This window comes from Terrapene carolina, unplaced genomic scaffold, assembly GCF_002925995.2.
Source record: "Terrapene carolina triunguis isolate 2854851 unplaced genomic scaffold, T_m_triunguis-2.0 Scaffold605, whole genome shotgun sequence".
Classification (NCBI taxonomy): Eukaryota; Metazoa; Chordata; order Testudines; family Emydidae; genus Terrapene; species Terrapene triunguis.
Window position 1 is genome coordinate 205,774 of NW_020664956.1, and position 23,079 is coordinate 228,852.

The 23,079-nt window shown below is 43.9% G+C and overlaps 1 protein-coding gene across 2 annotated transcripts in view; it reads left to right on the forward strand.

The window, feature by feature from the left end:
* Positions 1–23,079, forward strand: part of OGT (O-linked N-acetylglucosamine (GlcNAc) transferase) — a 60,154-nt gene that overhangs the window by 32,241 nt on the left and 4,834 nt on the right. For both annotated transcript variants that reach the window (XM_024199232.2, XM_024199233.2), the window contains exons 14-19: positions 4,077–4,166; positions 10,039–10,164; positions 14,069–14,239; positions 14,379–14,495; positions 14,579–14,746; positions 19,791–19,943. In XM_024199232.2, the coding sequence (XP_024055000.1) occupies positions 4,077–4,166; positions 10,039–10,164; positions 14,069–14,239; positions 14,379–14,495; positions 14,579–14,746; positions 19,791–19,943 (825 nt within the window). The remainder of the gene's footprint in view (positions 1–4,076; positions 4,167–10,038; positions 10,165–14,068; positions 14,240–14,378; positions 14,496–14,578; positions 14,747–19,790; positions 19,944–23,079) is intronic.

A 23,079-nucleotide genomic window follows, 5' to 3' on the forward strand; every position in this document is an offset into this window, starting at 1 on the left:
GAATGGTGGCTCCATCCGGAGGTGGTCAGCCTAATCTTCCGCAAGTGGGGGATACCCCAGGTGGACTTGTTCACATCCCGGCAGAACAGGAAGTGCCATGTGTTCTGCTGTCTTCAGGGCAGGGACAAGTGCTCCCTGTTGTATGATTCCTGATTTCGTGGTCAGGAGCGGTGATGTATGCCTGCCCACCGGTGCCCTTGATCCACAGGGCCCTGGTAAAGGTGAAGCAAGGCAAAGCCATTGTCATCCTTGTGGCCCCATCAACTCAGGTTCAGCAGCATGCCGAACCAGTCGGTAGCCACCCCCCCTGCAGCTGCCTCTTAGACCGGATCTGCTGTTCCAGAACGATGTCAATTTGCTGCACCTGAACCTGATGGTGCTGCACTTGACAGCCTGGCTGTGCGTGGCTGAGTGGAGAGGAGCAACAATGTTCTGCTGGTGTCCAGAAAGTCCTGCTGGACAGCAGGAAGCCTTCTACCCAAGCCACCTATGTGGCAAAGTGGAAGCGATTTACGTGTTGGGCCTCGGATTGTCACATCCGTGCGGAAGAGACCCCCGCTGCAGGACGTCTTGGACTATTTGCTGCACCTTAAGCTCCAGGGCCTATTGCTGTCTTCAATCACGGTGCACCTGGTGGCCATTTTGGCGTTCCATCCTCTGTTTCAAGGCAGGTCGATCTTTGCCCACCCTATGATGGTGCGGATTCTGAAAGGTCCGGAGCGCCTTTACCTGCATGTCCGGGACCCCATTGGGACCTGAATCTTGTACGGTCAAGGCTCATGGGTCTCTTTCCACCAAGTAAATGACAGATTCAAAAGGGAAGATGCCCTTCTGCTACCGTGGCGGGATCACCTCAGGTATGCCTTCACTCCAATCCCATTAATACCACAGGTCCTACAGAAAATTCATCACAACAGAACTTGAGTGCACAGGCCCAGACATGCAGCTCTTGTGACATCCCCTGCCACACCTCACTATAACCCTCAATCAGAAAACTTCTTTTGCTGGGATTGTTGAGACCACATTCCTTTGATGCCACATTATCTCTTCCCCTCCCCCCTCATTTTTTTTGTAGGCCACCTTATCCAGTGTGCCTACAACTGGAGGGCCCTACCAACTAACAGATGAGCACTGGAAACTACTAATTGCAGCTATCTGATCAAGTTTTAATCAACTCTTACACACAAATCCCCTTTCCGGTTCCTTTTTCATGGACCAATCTCATGAGGAAATTCTCAGTCAAGAAGTGAACTCCTTTCTCCATCATGTAGCCATAAAAAAGGTTCCACCTCAACATCAGGGGAAAGGATTCTGCTCCCCATACTTAGCTACCCAAAAGGACAGAGGCAGGCCCATCATTGACTACACTAAGTATATTCATCCAAAAACTATAATTCTGCATGGTTACATTGGTATCAGAATTCCTTCTCTGGAAGAGGGCACACAGTTCTCAGCTCTCGAACCGAAAGGCTCATACTTCCACAAAGGCATTTACCCATCCCACAGAAGGCTCCTCAGGTTCCTCTTCAGTCAAGACCGATACCTATTCAGGGTCCTTTCATTTGGGCTAGCCACAGCACCAGGGTCTTTACAAAAGTTTTTTCAGAGGTGGCAGCTTGGATGAGAAGAAATGGGTTGGGTTCACCTTCTTCCTATAACTTGACTACTGGCTCCTAATTGGTACATCATGTGAAGAAGTCCAGTTGGCAACCCATTTCCTGTTTTACCTACTTCCTTCTCTAGAAGTTTGCATCATCAATGAGAAGTCCATGTTGGTCATCCCCCATAAGGTTCATAAACTTCATAGGAATGACTTAGGCGCTTTCTGTGGTTGATTCCTCTACCGATTGAGAGATTCCATGTCATGGGTGCTCTCGTAAACAAGGTCATCCATAGGGCCCTGAGATAACTAGCCGATTGCCCTACTCGCTCAGGGGTTAGGTCTCCATCCCCTGGCAAACCTAGTTTAAAGCCCTCCTCACTAGGTTAGCCAGCCTGCCTGCGAAGATGCTCTTCCCTCTCTTCGTTAGGTGGATCCTATCTCTTCCTAGCAATCCTTCTACCTGGAACAGGAACCTCCATTTCCTACATTAATACTAAGCGTAAACCAGACTAGTATGAAGGAAGCAGTACCACTTAGTGGGGAAAGTGGACTGGAGCTCAAATCTGGGGTCCGTTCCCAACTATGTCACAAGTTCAATGTGTGGCTGAGCACATATCTTAATCTCCTGAGCAAAATAAGGATACTGCCTACCTTTGTAAAGTATTGTGAGATCTTTACTTAAAGCCAAAATACTTAAACCAAAGTGTTTTGGTTTTATTTGCAAAGACGCTTTATTTATTGGATAGTCAGAACTGACTGAAACTTCCCCAGGTCACAACATCCCTTTGCGTTCAAAACACTGACCGCTGACTTAATCAACCTAAACTTTCATATATACTTTGGAAACTTGTTCCCCGACTCCCTTTCTCTTTGCCTCTCTTATGGTGACGCTTGTGATGTTCAGATACATTATCTTCCTGATAAAGAAACACAAAAAGTACTGCTACTTTCAGATTAGCCGAGAGATATAAAAATAGCAAATTTATATCAGACTGATACCCTGTCATCTTCATGAAAGAGCTGCTTTAGCTACATTTGGAAATTTTAACAAGAAAAAAAATTTTTTTTTTTTTTTTTTTTTTTTTTTTTAAATCTCTGGTACAAACATTAATGGTGGCAGGAAGTCAGTAAATACCTAGTATCAGAGGGGTAGCCGTGTTAGTCTGGATCTGTAAAAAGCAACAGAGTCTCCTGTGGCGGCACCTTTAAGACTAACAGATGTATTGGAGCATAAGCTTTCGTGGGTGAATACCCACGAATGTACATGTGTCTGACGAAGTGGGTATTCACCCACGAAAGCTTATGCTCCAATACATCTGTTAGTCTTAAAGGTGCCACAGGACTCTCAGTAAATACCTATGTTGGCTTCTAAGCAGAGTGTGGCAGTGAAACATCTTAACTTGTTCTGGAGTGAGGATGTTGTTTCACTGTATACCAATGAAAAGATAAACCCCGAACAGAACTTGAATCCACTATTTCATGCTGAAGTCAGCATCTTGCCCTCTAAACCAGTGGTTCTCAAACTTATTTGAGCCCCGCTTCTTTGTGTCTGTAGTCGCTTATGGCTTCCCACCCCCAAGTACATATACCGCCACTCAGCTCTGAAGGCAGAGCATTGGCTGCTGGCTGAGCGCCCTGCTCTGAAGGCAGCACTGCGCCAGCAGCAGCATAGCAGTGTCAGGGAGTCAACAGGATACTTAGCACCCCATTGCTACCCTTACTTCTGCGCTGCTGCTGCTGCGGCAGGGCTGACAGCCAGAGTCCTGTCACCTCCAGCTGAGGGATTTGGGGGCTGGGGTGGGAGGAGTGCCTGAGTTCAGGCATTATCCCCACTTCCTGGATGTGCACCGCCCTTATGCATGAGCCCCAGCCACCTGGGGCTGACAGCCACCGCTCTTCACAAAAGAAATAAAAAAGCACACAGCTCACGCCTCCCTTGGGAGGCCTGCCTCATAGTTTGAGAACCGCTGCTCTAGACTAATTGGGTTCATGCAGGTTGACTATTTGAATCAGTGACCAGTAAATATTAGATTTACTAAAGGTAAAAATGTTTGCATACCTTGTCACCCTTTGCTTTTGTCACTGGATCCATGTCACACTTCTAACTGGAGAGTTGCATACTGCTTTCTCCAGAACTTATCCACTGATTGGCTGGAGACTCAATAATGAAAAATGGGCTGAGTGTAAAGATCAATCCAAAAGTGAGACCAGTTGTGAAATTGACACTTTTAACAAACGCTTAAGCTGCTTATATGCAATTTTCGTAACCCTTATTTAGGATTTTTCGTGTTCAAAGCACTTACAAAATAACTGGCTAATGTTTGTGTAAAATAAAATTAAACTTAGTCCTAAACAATTTCTTCTTTTGAATGAGGATAACATGTAGAGTAATTACATAGCATTTATGATGAAATTTTAGTCAATAGGCTAAATTTCATGTACTTATATTAACTTGTAGTGCTGTATATCCTAGGTGTTCTGTTATGCCCTCAGCCCTGATGATGGGACAAACTTCCGTGTAAAGGTGATGGCGGAAGCAAATCATTTCATTGACCTCTCTCAGGTGAGCTTTCATTCTTTTGAATTTGCAGCATGTTTTTCAGAAATGGAGATCTCAACCTGTGGTTAAGGATTCTGGCCACAGTGAATTTCTTGGAGCACAAATTATGCTCACAGGTAATGGTAAGAGTGATCTTCAGAATTCTTGAGTTTGTGGTAGTGTATGTTAGCAGTTTCATCGTTATGGAGGGAATCGATGGGCATCATGTGAACTTTGAGTGTGACTATTGGAATTTTATTAATGTGGGTGTCTGGTTGTGGATTAAAACGATAGTCATGCACATAGCCTAAGTTGGTCAAGGAGACTTGCTACAGTGGCTGAATATTTTGGGCTTGATTCTTGGATACATTAAGGCTGCTGTATGCTACTCAAACAATAATAAAGCAACCATGGCGTAGCAGGTTGGTGAAAGATTCCACCTGCATAATGGAATAACTGAGAGATTTAGTCACTGGAGCCGCTTCTACCTCCATCACCTCTTTGGATCAAAGGTATGTGGCAAAGGTTTTAGTACATCCTAAATGATCCTCAGATGCAGAAACAGTGCCTGGGGTCCAAGGATGGCTGGCATAAATTAGGGCAGTCCTGCAAATCCTCTAGCACTCAGTGCTTTTTTTGGCCTCTGTCTTCAGGAACAAGGTTAGCTCCCAGACTGCTGCACTGGGCAGCACAGCATGGGGAGGTGGTGACCAGCCCTCTGTGGAGAAAGAAGTGGTTCAGGACTATTTAGAAAAGCTGGATGAGCACAAGTCCGTGGGGCCGGATGCACTGCATCCGAGGGTGCTAAAGGAGTTGGCAGATGTGATTGCAGAGCCATTGGCCATTATCTTTGAAAACTCACGGCGATCGGGGAGGTCCCGGATGACTGGAAAAAGGCTAATGTAGTGCCCATCTTTAAAAAAGGGAAGGAGGAGGATCTGGGGAACTACAGGCCAGTCAGCCTTACCTCAGTCCCTGGAAAAACCATGGAGCATGTCATCAAGGAATCAATTCTGAAGCACTTAGAGGAGAGGAAAGTGATCAGGAACAGTCAGCATGGATTCACCAAGGGCAAGTCATGCCTGACTAACCTAATTGCCTTCTATGACGAGATAACTGGCTCTGTGGATGAGGGGAAAGCAGTGGACGTGATATACCTTGACTTTAGCAAAGCTTTTGATACGGTCTCCCACAACATTCTTGCCAGCAAGTTAAAGAAGTATGGGCTGGATGAATGTCCCACTGTCAGACATATGCAAGGCAGCTACCTGGGCATCGAACCTTACCTTCGCCAATCACTACGCTCTCATCCACACTGCAGCGTCTGACACCAGATTGGGTAGAGCTGTCTTGTCAACAGCCTTCTTGCCTCATCTGAAGTCCCTACCATCCTAAGGGATGCTGCTTTTCAGTCACCTGAAGTGGAGCACCCACAGGGACATCTCTCGAAGAAGAGGAGGTTACTCACCCTGTGCAGTAACTGACGTTCTTCGAGATGAGTGTCCCTGTGGGTGCTCCACTACCCGCCCTCCTCCCCTTTACTTCGGAATTTGTAACACACTCCGTTGTAGAGAAGAAACTGAGGAGCCCGGGCTGTACACGTGCTATTAGAACACTGACAGCTCGAGAAAAAGGCACAGCACGTGCGTAGCCCGTAGGGGTACTGCTGTAGAAATCTCTAATCGAAGGCGCTGGGATGCACCTAAACCTGAAGTGGAGCACCCACAGGGACACTCATCTCAAAGAACATCAGTTACTGCACAGGGTGAGTAACCTCCTCATCTTGGAATCTGAGTTTGTCTGCATCTTCCACACCATAGCTATTTGGCCTTGTAGCAGGGTCCTTCTCGCCATTTGGCATCTGGGGGTTTAAAAATAAATAAACCTTCTGAGAGCTGCTCTCTCTCCTGCCTAGACTGGTAGCAATAGTTGCCGCAGTGAGCCCTCCATTGGTCAATATTCCTGACCTCCTGTCTGGTTCAGAGGAGGCAGACTGTGTAGGAGATTTGCAAGAATCCTCTCCTGGCCTGCAAGAAGGGCTTGTCTGTGTTGCCACCTAATGTTTTTGACTGTTCCAAGAGTTGCTAGGTTATATGCCAGAGGCTTAGGCATTGAAGAGTTTGACCTACCAGGACAAGATGTTGCACCTGTTGTTCAACATAGAATCATAGATGTGTAGGGATGGAAGGACCTCAAGAGGTCATGAACTACCCTTATAGTTAAAACTTTTCCTAATATCTAACCTAAATCTCCCTTGATGAAAATTATGCCCTTTACTATTTGTCCTGCCTACAGTAGATATGGATTACTGTCCTCTTTCTAAGGCCATATCTACACTACATAGTTAAGTTGATTTTATTTAAGTCGACACTGAGCCACTGATTTAAGCAAGTTGATCTTGTGTGTCCACACAACACTCATTGTGTCGGCAGTGTGCATCCTCACTAGCAGGGCTTGCATCGACACACCAAGCACTGCACTGTGGGTAGCTATCCCACAGTGCATGTAGCAGAGTGGAATTTTGGGTTGGGCTTGCAGTGCCTCATGGGACCAAAACATTGATGTGGGTGACTATGGGAACATGGTGTTAGCCTCCCATGATGCACTTACCTCCCTCCATCCCTCTCTCCCTGAAATTAATGGCAAACAAACCAAACCTTTTTTGTGCCTCTCTTCATAATCCTGGGTTACCTGTGCAGACGTCATAGCACGATAAGCGTGGACCCCGTTCAGCTGTACACTGTTGTGAGCATTACAAACATCTCGCACCTTCTTCTGCAGTATTTACATAGCCGATACGGGAGCCGCCGCACGGAACGGTGTAATGCCACGCAAGTAACCCTGCTGGAAGATGTAGAGCAGAGCAATTTGCAGTTGTTGGCGACAGTCACGCATCACCTTGACACGGTTGAGTGCCATTTCTGGGCCCAGGAAACAAGTACTGAATGATGAGACTGCATCATTATGCAACTATGGGATGACCAGCAATGGCTGCAGAACTTTTGAATGCGTAAGGCCACTTTCCAGGAACTGTGTGAAGAGCTTTCCCCAGCCCTGAAGCGCAGCAATACTAAAATGAGAGCTGCTCTAATAGTGGAGAAGTGAGTGGTGATAGCTCTGTGGAAGCTTGCAATACCAGACTGCTACTCATCAATGGGGCATCAGTTTGAAGTGGGTAAATCTACCGTGGGATCTGTTGTGATCCAAGTTTGCAGGGCCATCGACAGACTTGTGCTAAGACGGGTAGTGACACTCATCAACGTGCAGGACATAATGGATGGTTTTGCCACAATGGGGTTCCCTAACTGTGGTGGGGCGATAGACGGAACACATATCCCTATGTTGGCACAAGACCACCTTGCCAAAGAGTACATAAACCAAAAGGAGTACTTCTCAATGGTGTTGCAAGCACTGGTGGATCACAAGGGCCGTTTCACCGACATCAACGTGGGATGGTCGGGAAAGGTTAATGATGCGTGCATCTTTAGGAACACATGTCTGTTCAGAAAGCTGCAAGCAGGGACTTCCTTTCCAGACTGCAAAATAGCCATTGATGATGTTGAAATGCCAATCGTGATCCTGGGAGACCCAGCCTACCCCTTGTTCCCATGGCTCATGAAGCCGTACACAGGCAGCCTGGACAGCAGTAAGGACCAGCTCAACCATAGGCTGAGCAGGTGCGGAACGGTGGTGGAATGTGCCTTTGGACATTTAAAAGTTTGCTGGCATTGTTTGCTTCCTAGGTTAGACCTTCGTGAAAGCAATATCCCCATTGTTATTGCTGCCTGCTGTGTGCTCCATAATATCAGTGAAACGGAGAAAAATTTCTGCTGGGGTGGAGGGTTGAGGCAGATTGCCTGGCAGCCAATTTTGATCAGCCAGACACCAGGGCCAAAAAAGGGGCTCTGTGTTTCCATGAGGCTTTGAAAACCAGTTTCAGCAATGAGTCAGAGTAGGGGGGAGGGATAGCTCAGTGGTTTGAGCATTGGCCTGCTAAACCTAGGATTGTGAGTTCAATCCTTGAGGGGGCCATTTAGGGATCTAGGGCAAAATCAGTACTTGGTCCTGCTAGTGAAGGCAGGGGGCTGGACTTGATGACCTTTCAAGGTCCCTTCCAGTTCTATAAGATAGGTATATCTCCATATAGTGTGACGCTTATCTGTGTTGCTCCTTACCAAACTGTCCCCTCCATTGCATTTTCTTCCCTGTAAACTCCACCCCCACCAACCACCGTGTGTTGAATGAATAAAGAGCCTTTTCTCCTCAATCCATTTAAGTTTTATTATGCACACAAACACACAGAAACAGCAAAGAAAAGTAAGATAACCTGGGGCAAAAGGGCTAACACTGGGGGACGGGGAGAAAAACAAGAAAAGCTTACTTATAGATGCACTGCAATAACAATCAAAGGTGTGGAAACGGGTGTCCTCTGGTCCTTTTACCCTCCTCTGGTGTTGAGTGCAAGGGATACTGAACCCCCCCCACCCCAGCCTTATAGGAGGTTTGGGGGAAGAGGTTGTAGAACTGGGCAACGATGACAGCAGGTTCAGCATAGGCTGCAGTTACTCTAGCATTCAGCTGCCTTTCTTGAACCTCAACCAGACTGCTCAACACGTCTGATTGCTCCTTCATAATCCCCAGCATCTCTTCCTGCGCAGCACATTCTTGTTCCCTGTATGCTCTCCTGTCCTCCCTGTCCATCTCCAGGTTCTCGGACAGTGTAATCCTCCATGCCCTAACTGATCTTTAATTCCCCGGGTCCTCTTTGTGCGCCTTTTTAAAGATAAGTACTGTTTTGCCTGTCTCCAGTCCTCTGGGACCTCATCTGTCCTCTGAGTTCTCAAAGATAATTGCTGTTAGTTTTGAGACTGCTTCAGCTAGCTCCTTAAGTATCTAGGATGAATTTCCTCAGGCCTTGCTGACTTGTATTTAACTTACCTAAATATTCTTTAACCTGTTCTTCCCCTATTTTGGCTTGCATTCCTTCCCCCTTGATAATATTTTGTTGAGTTTCTGGTCACCATTTCACTTTTTAGTGAAGACTGAAGCAAAATAGGCATTAAATACCTCAGTCGTTTTGATATCATCCGTTATTAGCTCTCCTTTCTCTCTAAGTAGAGGACCTACAGTTTCCCTTTGTCTCTCTTGCTCTGAATATATTTAAAGTGCCTCTTTTTATTGCCTTTTGTCCCTTGTAAGGTATAACTCATTTTGTGCCTTAGCCTTTCTGGTTTTATCCTTTCATGCTTGTGCTATTCTTTTGTATGCCTTAGCAATTTGTCCATGTTTCCAGTTTTTGTAAGATTCCTGTTTGATTTTGGGGTAATTAAAGAGCTCCTGATGGAGCCATATTCACCTCCTACTGTTCTTCCTGTCTTTCCTTTTCATCAGGATAGCTTGCTGTTATGCCTTTAATACTATCTCCTTGAGCAACTGCCAGCTCTCCTGAATGCCTTTATCCCTTAGATTTTCTTCCCACAGGCCCTTATCTACCAATTCTGAGTTTTAGTCTGCTTTTTTGATGTCCGTTGACCTTATTCTGCTGCTCTCTCCTTCCTTTCCTCAAAATTGTGAAATCATTAGAGCTGTAAGTGACTGCCTCTAGCTCTCTGGTCCTGCTATCATACCAAATGTCTGAATGAACTTGGACATGCTTGCCTTCTGAGTATTTTTTTCAGGGTTAAATGAGTGACTGTTGTCAGTCATAGCATCTTTATTTGAGGGAGATGGATATGGGAAACTTGAGCTAGCTGTAAATTTAATCTGAACGATATAGTGCTGTTTAAAGTTTTTCTATATTTTAAACTTGTTGGTGTGCTGACCTCTAATCTTGCTTTTGGCCTTTCAGTGATAAAGTAAGAATAATTAATGTTTGCTCTTGATTCTTGTATTTTAGATACCATGTAATGGAAAGGCAGCAGATCGCATTCACCAGGATGGGATACACATCCTCATTAACATGAATGGCTACACTAAGGGAGCCCGTAATGAGCTGTTTGCTCTCAGACCAGCACCTATCCAGGTAAAGGAATTAAACAGTGTTTGGAGAGCTCTGTCTGATGTAAGATCAATGCTCAACATTGTCATAGAACAGGCTGGTTTCTCTCTTCCCTTTTAAGTTGGGAGTGCTGTGGAAGTGGCATGCTGATCCATATTGGACAGGAAGAAAGTAAGCATTGCTCTGTAAGGAGTAGTGTATGAATAAAATAATTGGTTTATATACAATTAGCTCCCTTTTTCCAATATTTATATGTTGAATAATATTCCAAAGGAAAGAGTAAACATAGCTTCATGGTTCCTGAGCGTGCTAGCTTCTCGTTCTGATGAGAGCAGATATTGTAAGCAGTGTGGTCAGTCATGCTGTTTGGAACGAGGCCTCAGCTTTGAATCTTTGCAGGAAGGATACGACTAGGAGAAACCAGAGCTGCCTCTGGGGAATTTATTTCCATGAAGAAGAATAATTCTGTACAGGTTGAGTACATGATTGCATAAGCACAGTATTTTTTGGTAACATAGCATCAGATAATGCTGTAAATACTGCTGAACTAGGTGCGGTTTGAACATGCTGTGGTATACTGACACCAGTGTCCTTACAGTGCATATATGCAAACATGCCATGTTCAAATTAAAATAACTCAATACCAACACATAGTGGAAGATTAATGCTACTAAGAGGAAACCCTGGATGATGGAAATACCCAAGGTAGTGACATTTTAAATATATAGGTGAGCTGAAACTGTTAGATACACCTTTAATCTGTTGTAGATGAGCTACATTTTAAGTTAGTGATCTCAAGCCATGTTATAAAATTCTATAAAGCAAATTTATTTTATTCTGCCATACAAAAATGTTAGAGCAGTTTACTGTTATCAATATGTGGATACTTGCAGGATCTGCATTACTGTAATATCCTGATGCCTCTCATCGTTAATGGATTTTATCCTCAATACTCCTGGTAGGCAGGGATATTTCATTTTATAGATAAGGAATGGAGAGACAGGGCAGGGCACATCAGGATGTTGTTGTGGAACTGGGAATTGAACTATGGTCTCAAGTGTGAGTTCAGTATCCTATGTGCTAGGCCATCTTTCCATCCTTTATTGATGCTGTATTGTTGGATAATAGTGTCCTTGGTTTAAAATGCACACTGGATTGATTGAGTTATTTGAACTCATTCTGCACTTGGAGGCTTTCCGTGGCCAACATAGAACTGCCGTTTCCAAAGTTTTTCTGAAAAAATACTGGAAAAATGTAAGTAGCAAGAGAGAGCTGTCAGGTTTGTGATTATTTTACCTTGCCTTAGGTGTGCTAAAATCTCTTAGTATAGATAAGGAGACAGGGTTCCTCAGAGCACAAATATTCTTGAAGATAGTTTGGCCTGTAGACTTTTAATTCTTTAAGGGTGCTATATACACAGAATTCTCACTCCTGGGTCTCTGCCTCCAATATGAGACTAGGGAGTCCTAAAGCTAAACAGTCTTGGACTGTTGCAGCATGCACACACATCGGCAGGTAAGATATTCTTGCCTTGCAGCATGAGTGGTACTTCTCATTAGCAGGGCCCTACAAATTCACAGTCCATTTTGGTCAATTTCATGGTCATAGGATTTTAAAAATCATAAATTTAATGATTTCAGCTATTTAAATCTAAAATTTCTCAGTGTTGTAATTGTAGGGGTCCTGACCCAAAAAGGAGGGTTTTTTGCGGGGGGTGGTGGGGGTGTCACAAGGTTATTGAAGGGGGGGTTGCGGTACTGCTATCCTTACTTCTGTGCTGCTGGTGGCAGCAGTGCTGCCTTCAGATCTGGGCAGCTGGAGAGGTGTCACAAGCAGCAGCACAGAAGTAAGGATGGCATGGTATGGTATTACCTCCCTTACTTTTGCACTGCTGCTAGTGGGGCACTGCCTTCAGAGCTGGGTGCCCAGCCAACAGCCGCCCCACTCTGAAGGCAGCGCAGAAGTAAGGGTGGCAATACCATGACCTCCCTAAAATAACATTGCGACCCCCCCTTACAACTCACTTTTGGGTCAGGACCCCAATTTGAAAAACGCTGAAATCTGTATAGTATAGGGTAAAAGCACACAAGACCAGATTTCACGGAAGGAAACCAGAATTCACGGTCCGTGATTCGTTTTTCATGTCCGTGAATTTGTAGGGCCCTACTCATTAATGCTTTAATTTCTATTTTTTGCTACAGATAGTTGAGCAGCTCCTGATTGCTCCTGAGCTAGCTAGTGAGCGTGCTGGTGGTGATGGATTAATCTTGGTTTCCTCAGGATTTTAAATCCGTGTTTCATCTAGTCTTTCTGTAGGTTAAAATAAAAATAAATGAAATACGCTGGTAGCAAAGAGGCACCACAAATCAGGAACATGTTCAGTGGTATTGTGGAATGCCATACCGAGGAATTCTTGTGGTCAGTCACCTGAGTAGTGACTTGCTCTGATGCATAATCAAATCTGTGGTCCTAATGTCTTCTCTGACCTTTTGATACCAGTTGATGTGCGAAAGAAGAGAGCTGCCCCTCTTACCCATCCATTTCAGAGCCTTGCTAAGTGGGATAGATAGGTTCTCAGGTTGGTGCCCATCACCATGGCATCTGTACATCTCCAAGAGTAAGAACAACAATCTGCCTTTTGCCAGTAGGGAAGGAAGACCTAGATTTTTGTTACTCATCTGAGCATAAGTGTGTGTAAGTGTACTGGTTACAGAAATGCTTCTGCAAAACAATGGGAGTAGTCTTATTTACTAGATGCTGACTTGGGTGTCTGACGCCTTGTATCCTATAAAGCAGATCTTAATCAGTTGAGTCGTCAGGGGTAGACGTTTCAATTTGTTGGTCTGAGAAAAGGATAGTGTAAGCCAAACACCACCTTGAAGAATATCCTTCTGTGAGGTTCTTGAAGCAGTGCAAATGCTGTTCTGTTAGACGTTTTGGACTTGCGGGTTCTGCGCTGCTGTACTGTTTCAGCTGTATGTGAAAACTGTCTTTCAAAAGAGCTGACCAACCCAAAGAAGTAAAATGATTTAGGGGTTTCCATTTAATTTTGGGCTCATGCACTCTTACCATCTCACCTCCATTTAACTAGTAGTGGTTGTGAACCCTTTCCTCTTTGCAGGGATCCTTTTGGGGCTGCATCCCTCTTGGATGTTAAGGAAACCCTGTGCGCCTAGCTCCTCTTCTCTACCTGGGGAAATCTGCTCTTTATTTCCCCTCCCCTCTGGAGAAAGCAGAAGTGGCTCGAGCCTTTCCTCACACAACAAAAAAGCAGCATCTCCTAACTCTCTGCTCTTGACTATTCCCCTTCCGTTATAGACTCCTACCCCACCCCCACATATCTCCAGAGCAGGAACCAGTGGCTTCCTGGCCCTGCCTGTGTGGATGAAATGTCTGTTTTTAACACCCTGCTGAATGCAGTGGGACAAATCCAACCTATCCTGTCGTATAGTACACTAATCAAAAGAGGAAGAGACTAAGGGTAAAAAATTTTAAAGCACCTTATGTCCTTTTGACTTTCAATGAGACTTTGGTTCATAAATCACATGAGCAGTATGGAGAATTACCTTAAATCGCGACAAGGGGCAGAGAAACTTGAGGACCGTTTAATTCCAGTTCACAGCAGTCTCCAAACAGGTGAAAGAAACTGAGGTGACTGGTTAATACCCAACTTTATAACTGTGTATAGCTGGCCCTGTGTGCTTGATAGATTTCTGGCCATAGTTGTCACAGGTTTTTTGTTTGTTTGTTTACTTGTTCATTATTCCGATGATTGGTGATAATTCTCTCATTTTGTCGGGTGTCAGCCATTTGAGAATCCTTGAGAACCTTGGTAGAGAGATGCTGAATCAGAGCAGGTTATACAGTTGCACATGTGGTTTGTCCATACTTGAGATTAAAATCTGTTGCTTTTTGGCTTGGCTTGTAGGCTATGTGGCTGGGATACCCTGGAACCAGTGGGGCACTGTTCATGGATTATATCATCACAGATCAAGAAACTTCCCCAGTTGATGTGGCAGAGCAATATTCTGAGAAACTGGCTTACATGCCAAACACTTTCTTTATTGGAGACCATGCTAATATGTTTCCCCACCTGAAGGTAAGAGAGAGTGATGGAAAGGAAAGCCGATAGTAATGATTGTCTAGTGGGGACTAGCACTTCTCTGGGAATTTATATTCAGTACAGTAATTTGGCAATGGAATGTTGTAAATTGAAACTTGTTTTTCTTGATCCACAGAAAAAAGCAGTCATTGATTTCAAGTCCAATGGCCATATTTATGATAACAGGATTGTTTTGAATGGCATTGATTTGAAGGCATTCCTTGACAGCCTCCCTGATGTCAAAATTGTTAAGGTGAGAACTCCACTTCTGTGCACTCTGCCTTAGGAGACTGAACGCAGCATTTTCTCACTGATTAATCTTGCATGATTTCTTAGATGAAGTGCCCTGATAGTGGAGACAATGCAGACAGCAATGCTGCCCTCAGTATGCCAGTCATTCCTATGAATACAATTGCAGAAGCCGTGATTGAGATGATTAATCGTGGACAAATTCAGATAACAATCAATGGATTCAACATTAGCAATGGACTAGCAACTACACAGGTGAGGCAAAGTAGGACAGAAAACTGTTTTTCTCCTCCCTCTTTATTCCCTTGTAATTTCTCTTTCCTCCATCTTGAATCAATGTTTTATTTTTTTTCTCATAATACAAATTAATCCCTTGAGTTTAAGTGATTTTGTTACTCTTTAAATTTTCTTCATTTTAGCTACCTATTGTGAAAAATGGGACAAACAGAATGCAGATTTCTGGGTCTGATCATGCCAGTGCTGTGTAGCTGGACAACTTACATGTTATGCCTCTCCATATGCAGTCCTAAATTGCATTAGTTCTTCTTATTGCCAGATCACACTGCAAGCTCATATCTAATTACCCTCTCAATCTTCCCACTTAAACTGCTTTAGGCATTGCCATACAGCTGTCTTAATTTGCATTTGTTCAGATGTAATGTTATTCTGCCCATATTTCTAAAGTCTCTGGGTTCCATTATGTCTTCAGAACACTTCCGAATTACCATCATGTGTGAATTTTCTTAAGTCTTCCAAGTGATTAAAGATGTAATATGACTGGATGTAATTAATTGAAGCACCCCACTAGATAAACCTTAACTCAATACATAATTTTCTTATTTGTTTATGGCCCTCTAATCCGTCTGCACTATGCATGACCATGTCTTATTAAAGCTGGTTCTTTTAAGTGCTGATCCTGTGCTTATTGCTGTACAAGACCAATGTACATATGGTCCTTGCCCCAAGGAATTGACTATCTAAAACAGATAAGAAACTGGAGGAGCTACAAGAGATTGCAAGATAGTGTATTTAAAATTTTTAATTTTAAGTGGCCTCTGCACATTCCCACACTTGGGATATGTTGGTGGTGTAGCTTGGACTGATAGAACCTTCTAATAGCAATGTCTAGTGGAACATGTTCGTGCCTTCAGAGCCATAAGGGAAGGAGCAGAACATTTGAAGAGTGGGACTATGAAAGGGGTTGTGGCACATTGTCCACCTCAGTTCCTTCTAACCCTGGTAACAGATGGATCAGTAACCTAGCTGGGTCCTTGGACCCACATTTGCACAAATGCATCATTCCTGGGGGTCAGTGCTGCCTTATTTTGCTTAGTTATTTTCTTGTTTTTTTAACAAAAGACCCTGGCAAATGTCATTAGTTCTGACACATATTGGAATCATAGATGGAGAAACCATGGTTCAAGAGAGATGCCTCTTGCTCTGCTGCTTCTCCTAATACAAATGCATATGTGCATTGTTTGGCTTCCTTTGAGGAAGGTCATTTGCCTTCTCATTGTTCCATATGCAGCACCTTCTCACTCTGGGCCAGAAATGAGCATCAGAATCTTCTCCAAGCAATGTCATTGCAGGAAGCATTAGTGGCTAAACCTTCTGGTTCCAAAACACTGTGATAAGCCAGTACTTGAAGAACAGCCTCAGCTTAGACCCCTGATGGGATTAAAAAGCCCAGTAATGTCCCATTTCAGGCATTTGTGTGTGTGCCTGGAACAAAACCTAAGGTCCTTGTCACTGTGATATATAAAGATTAGATCCAACCAAACATGCTTTAAAATCAGCTGGTCTGGATAACTTGCATCCAAGAGTTTAAAAATTGCTGGCTGAAGAGCTTGCTGGACCATAATGTTGATTTCCTCTTCCCCCCTCCCCCCCCCCACCCCAAGTGGTGGAACACTGGAGAAATTCTAGAAGACTGGAAGGAAGCCAAGTTTGTGCTGATATTTAAAAAGGGTAAAGTGGATAACCCAGGTAGTTACAACCATGTCAGTCTGACATTAATCCCAGACAAGATAATGGAGTGGCTGATATGGGACTTAGACTTTAAGGTCAGATGGGACCATTATGATCATCTAATCTGACCTCCTACACAACGCAGGCCACAAAATCTCACCCACCCACTCCTGTGACAAACCCCTAACCTATGCCTGAGTTACTGAAGTCCTCAGATCGTGGTTTAAAGACCTCAAGGTGCAGAGAATCCTCCAGCAAGTGACCCGTGCCCCACGCTGCAGAGGAAGGCGAAAAACCTCCAGGGCCTCTGCCAATCTGCCCTGGAGGAAAATTCCTTCCTGACCCCAAATATGGCGATCAGTTAAACCCTGAGCATGTGGGCAAGACTCATCAGCCAGCACCCAGGAAAGAATTCTCTGTAGTAACTCAGATCCCACCCCATCTAACATCCCCTCACAGACCATTGGGCATATTTACCTGCTAATAATCAAAGATCAATTAATTGCCAAAATTAGGCTATCCCATCATACCAACCCCTCCATAAACTTATCAAGCTTAGTCTTGAAGCCAGATATGTCTTTTGCTCCCACTACTCCCTTTGGAAGACTGTTCCAGAACTTCACTCCTCTAATGGTTAGAAACCTTCGTCTAATTTCAAGTCTAAACTTTCTAATGTCCAGTTTATATCCATTTGTTCTTGTGTCCACATTGGTACTAAGCTTAAATAATTCCTCTCCCTCCCTGATATTTATCCCTCTGATATATTTATAAAGAGCAATAATCAAGAATTAAAGGAGGGTAATATAATTAATACCATTCAACATGGGTTTATAGAAAATAGTTTGACAGAATCTATCTTTTTTTTTTTTACTTAGATTATATTAATCTTGAAAAAGATGTTGATACAATATACTTAATCAAAATGTCAAATGCCTTACAGAAGTTTAAGAATTTAGAACAATACAAAATTAACATGGCATATATTAAATGGATTAAAAGCTGGTTAACTGATAGCTCTTAATGTAATTGTAAATGGGGGATCATCATCGAGCAGCTGCTTTTGTAAAATGGTCCTGCGGGGATCCATTCTTGGACCTGTGCTGTTTAAACTTTCATCAATGACCTGGAAGAGAACATAAAATCATAACTGATAGTTTACAGATGACACAGATTGGAGTGGTAAATAATAAAAATGATGGGCCACTGATGCGGAGTGATCTGGATTGCTAGGTAAGCTATGTGCAAGTAAACATGTTTTAATATGGCTAAATGTACACATCTAGGAACAGAGTGTAGGCAATTCTTACAGGATGAAGGACTCTATCCTAGGAAGCAGTGACTGAAAAAGATTGGGGGGTTAAGGTGGATAAACAGCTGAGTAACAGTGTGGCCAAAACAGCTAATGTGTATTTGGCACCAGTGTGAGTACTGCTGGAATATTGCATCCAGTTCCGGTATCCTCCTTGAATTGTGGATGTTGATAAATTAGCGAGGGTTCAGAGAAGAACCATGAGAATAATTAAAGCTTGGAAAATATGCCTTTATAGTGAAAGACACAAGGAGCTCAGTCTACTTATATCAACAAAGAAAAGGTTAAGGGGCAACATGATGAGTCTTTTAGTATCTATGTGGGGAACAAATATTTGATCATGGATTCTTCTGTCTAACTGACAAATGTATAGCAAGATCCAATGTCTGGAAGTTGAAGATAGACAAATTCAGACTGGAAAATAAGGTGTAAATTTTTAACAGGGTAATTATCCAGTGGAACTGTTTTAAAATCAAGATAGGATTTTTTTTTAAAGAGATGCTCTAGTTCAGAAGGAATTATTTTGGGGGAAATTCTATGGTCTTTATGATGTAGGATGTTAGACTATGAATTTGGCTTTTCATATAATTAAGTCATTGTTATGACTCATAGAAAACTCCTCAAATCCACACTTATACAGAATCTAACCACTCATGGTATGACATCTTTTCTTGGATCAGGAGAGCTAGAGTGTGTAATCAACACTCTATGTTCCAACATTTCAGACTGCAAGACCACCTTCCTAATATGGCATGAGGTCATATTAGCCTTCTCTAAGGTATTACCCTGTATTTAAAAGGGCTGAAGAAAGGCAGCCACAAAGGGAACCATCAGAAGTCTCTTGTCTGGATCAGCTACTGTGTCCACTGCTGAGGGAACAGTCTCCTTTACTTGTCAGCTGTCCAGATATAGATGCTGTCTGTCTCCCTCTTTTGTTTTTTATATGGCCCCAATCACTGTAGTATCTTAGCTCTTCAGTCTTTAATGTAGTTATTCTTACATCCCCCTCTGGGGTAAAGAGGAGCTAAGTGGCTTGCCCAGGTCACACAGGAAGTCTTTAATAGAGCAAGGAATTGAACTTGGGTCTCCCCAGTCTGAGGCTAGTGCTCTAACTGCTGGACCATCCTTCCACTCTGGATCTGAATGTTCAAACTTTGCAAGATAGCAATGTGAATTCATCATACTCCTTCCTTCCAGAAGATATACTACAATTTTATGAACTCTTAAAAGTAGGACTACTGTATTGAAGAGTGTTATGAACATACCTGTTCTTCACCCAGAAGTGTTCCAATTGGACTTGACTAAATGAGGCCATGGAGTGTCCTCTATTAATATGGCAATATATCTAATTCATAGAGCTGCCACTTAATGCTCTCTTCATATTTTCACAAAATATATTAGTTTGTGCCATCTAAAGCAGATGCACAATTTCAGGCAGTATTACCTTTTCTATTTAACTGAACCTCTTTATCCCACTGTATGGAGGTAGGAATACTACTTGTCAAACACATGAGCGTGGGAATGTGCTGAGGCCACATGAAGAAATGAAATATACTCACCTATAATTAACATTCTTTTGAGATGACCTCTGCGCACTTTCCTTCTTCCTCAGTCGTACTTTCAACTTGAGATGGTAGGAGGAGGTGGTGTTAGAAGAAACTGAGACAGTCAGCATGCCATGCCTCCTTTATAGCTTTGTCCACCAGATGTTTAGAGCTGGGAGGGGAAGGGCAGGAAGTGTGCAAGTGCTCCAGTAGGTTTTGTTCCTAGAAGGTTCCACTAATCCAAGTTGCACCATGAATACATTCCAAGTGTGTGAACATGCAGCTATTCTCTCAAAGTATTTTGGTTATGAGTGAGTAACCTTCCTTTTCCTCATATTTGACATAACTTGAATCAGCTCTTCAGGTAAGTATTCATGCTATTAAACACTTTACTGGATTATTTCATTAGGTACCCTGTGGTCTGAGTTTCAGTGCTCTAAATTAGCTGTATAGTTGAACTTTCTTATATTCTTCCTAGATTAACAACAAGGCAGCAACTGGAGAAGAGGTTCCACGTACCATCATTGTTACCACCCGCTCTCAGTATGGGTTACCAGAGGATGCTGTTGTGTACTGTAACTTTAACCAGCTATATAAGATTGACCCTTCCACTTTACAAATGTGGGCTAACGTGAGTAGTTATGTTTGCTACTAAGTCTCAGATCAGATCTCCATAATTTGACTGCTGTCTTGTTTACAGGAATGGTTTTAAAATGAGCAACAGATCTTTAACTTAAATTGCCCCTATTCAGGTCAGGGAAAGACTTCAGTTTCCTTGCCTGGTTTGTTGAGAATATTTATTTGGCATGGACCTTTTTGAATCCTTACAATACTCTCCGGAATAAGGGATTGGATAATAATGGGATTTGGAATTTCTTTGGGTCTCATTATAAATTGGATCCGAGTTGGGAGTTGAGTGAAAATTGTTACCCTTCTGACAGCTTTTTCATAGTCCATGTGTAATAAGCTGTTTAGTCCTGTCCAATTTACACCACTACAACTGGCACTTATTTCCACCATTATCTGTGCTCTTCCCTGACAAGTCAACCATTAGATGAGTACAGAGGCTGAACATCTCACTTCAGGTCAGAGTGACAGGGAATGGATCACTTGATGATTACCTGTTCTGTTCATTCCCTCTGACGCACCTAGGATTGGCCACTGTTGGAAGACAGGATACTGGGCGAGATGGACCCTTGGTCCTACCTAGTATGGCTGTTCTTATGTTGAGGCATACTGATGAGGCACTGTAAGGAAGCTTTGCACTGTTGATAAATGCAAAGTAATGCACATTGGAAAACACAGTCCCAACTATACGTATAAAATAATGGGATCTAAATTAGCTGTTACTAGTCAAGAAAGAGATCTTGGAGTCATTTTGGATAGTTCTCTGAAAACATCCACTCAATGTGTAGCGGCAGTCAAAAAAGCAAACAATGTTGGGAATCATTAAAGGATAGATAATAAGACAGAAAATATCATATTGCCTCTATATAAATCCATGGTACACCCACATCTTGAATACTGTATGCAGATGTGGTCGCCCATTCTCAAAAAATATATATTGGAATTGGAAAAGGTTCAGAAAAGAGCAACAAAAATTATTAGGGGCATGGAACAGCCGTATGAGGAGAGATTAATAAGACTGGGACTTTTCAGCTTGGAAAAGAGATGACTAAGGGGGGAATATGATAGTGGTCTATAAAATCATGACTGATGTGGAGAAAGTCAATAAGGAAGTTTATTTACTCCTCATAACACAAGAACTATGGGTCACCAAATGAAGTTAATAGGCAGCAGGTTTAAAACAAACACAAGGAAGTATTTTTTCACACAATGCACAGTGAACCTGTGGATCTCCTTGCCAGAGGACGTTGTGAAGGCCAAGACTATAACAGGGTTCAAAAATGAATTAGGTAAGTTCATGGAGGATAGGTCCATCAATGGCTATTAGCCAGGATGGGCAGAGATGGGTCCCTAGCCTCTGTTTGCCAGAAGCTGGGAATGGGCGACTGGGGATGGATCACTTGATTACCTGTTCTGTTCATTCCTTCTGGGGAACCTGGGATTGGCCACTGTCAGAAGACACAATACTGGGCTAGATGGACCTTTGGTCTGACCCAGTATGGCCGTTCTTATGCACTACTGTATAGTGCTCCTAAATTCACCTCTTCGTTTCATCTGCTGTGGGTACACACCCCTTTGTGCTGCTGTTTGTCTTATTAAAATTAACTGGCAAACATGACTTTCACCTAAACTGTGGTACAAAAGCAAAATGAGAGGTGCATGCTGTATCCACTCTGCTCTTCAGGTCATATCCCAGAAGCTAGCACAGGGGTAGGCAACCTTTCAGAAGTGGTGTGCCGAGTCTTCATTTATTCACTTTAATTTAAGGTTTCGCATGCCGGTAATACATTTTAACGTTTTTTTAGAAGGGGTCTCTCTGTAAGTGTATATTATATAACTAAACTATTGTTGTATGTTAAGTAAACAAGGTTTTCAAAATGTTTAAGAAGCTTCATTTAAAATTAAATTAAAATGCTGATCTTACGCCACCAGCCTGCTCAGCCCGCTGGGTGGGGGGTTCAGGGCAGAGGGCTGGGTGTTGGGGAGGACTCGAGGTCAGGGCAGAGGGCTGGGGTGTGTGTGGAAGTGCAGGGCACAAGGCTGGGTGGGGGGGTTCAGGGCAGAGGGGTGGGGGGTGCAGGGCAGGGGGGTGGGGTGCTCCCAGCCCCCTGCCCTGAGCGGCTCAAGGCAGGGGGCTGGGAGGGATATGACCTGTTCCACCCCCTTCCCCTAGGCCCGTCCCTACCTCTCTCTGCCTGCTCTAAGGAGCAGCGAGCACGCTGCCGCTCAGCTCTGCTCCTCTGGGGGGAGGAGGAGGGGCCGGAATGCACCACGTTGTGCAAAGAAGCAGGGGAGGAGGGAAGCTTGGCTGCCGCAGGACCAAGCTTCTGCCTCCTGCCCCCGCAGGGGAGAGCGGTGGGCAGGGGGGCTGAGTGGGGTGGGGGGCCGGGACCCCCCCACCGCTCTCCCCTGCGGGGGGAGGAGGCAGAAGCTTGATCCTGCGGCAGCCAAGCTTCCCCCTCCCCCGTTTCTTCCCACAGCGTGGTGCATTCCGGCCCCTCCGCCCCTCCTCCTCAGTGGGCAGCAGCATGCCACTCAGAATCGGCTTCTGCCGTAGGTTGCCGACCCCTGAGCTAGCACTTACTGTTTGACGCATTGTGTGACTGACTTTCACTTTCACTTTGAAAGTAAGGCATTTCACAAATCCAGCTTTTTCAGCCTTTCCTTGTAGGTCACGTTTTCTAGACCTTTAGTCCTTTTTTGTTGTTCTCTCTCGACTTCCTCTAGTTCTGCAGTTCTCAAAATTCATTACACTACGACCTCCTTCTAACAAAAAAAATTACTACATGACCTGGGAGCGGGGACTGAAGTCTGAGCCGAGGCCCAAGACCTGCCAACGGAGGATGGGGGTGCGGAAGGAGGAGCGTGAATCCCTTGGGCTTTGGCTTCAACCCCTGTCCCCAGCAAGTCTGTTGCCAACCCAGGACACCCCATTGAAATGGGGTTGCCACCCATTTTGGGTTCCCAGCCCACAGTTTGAGAACCGCTGCTCTAGTTTGTCCACCTCTAATAACCACAGTTGGGGAAAGAACTGCACACAGTACTCCAGCTAAGGCCTTATCAATCAGTGCTGAGTAGAGTGGAAGAATTTCATCTTCTGTCTTGCTTACAGCACTCCTGCTAATAGATCCCATAATGTT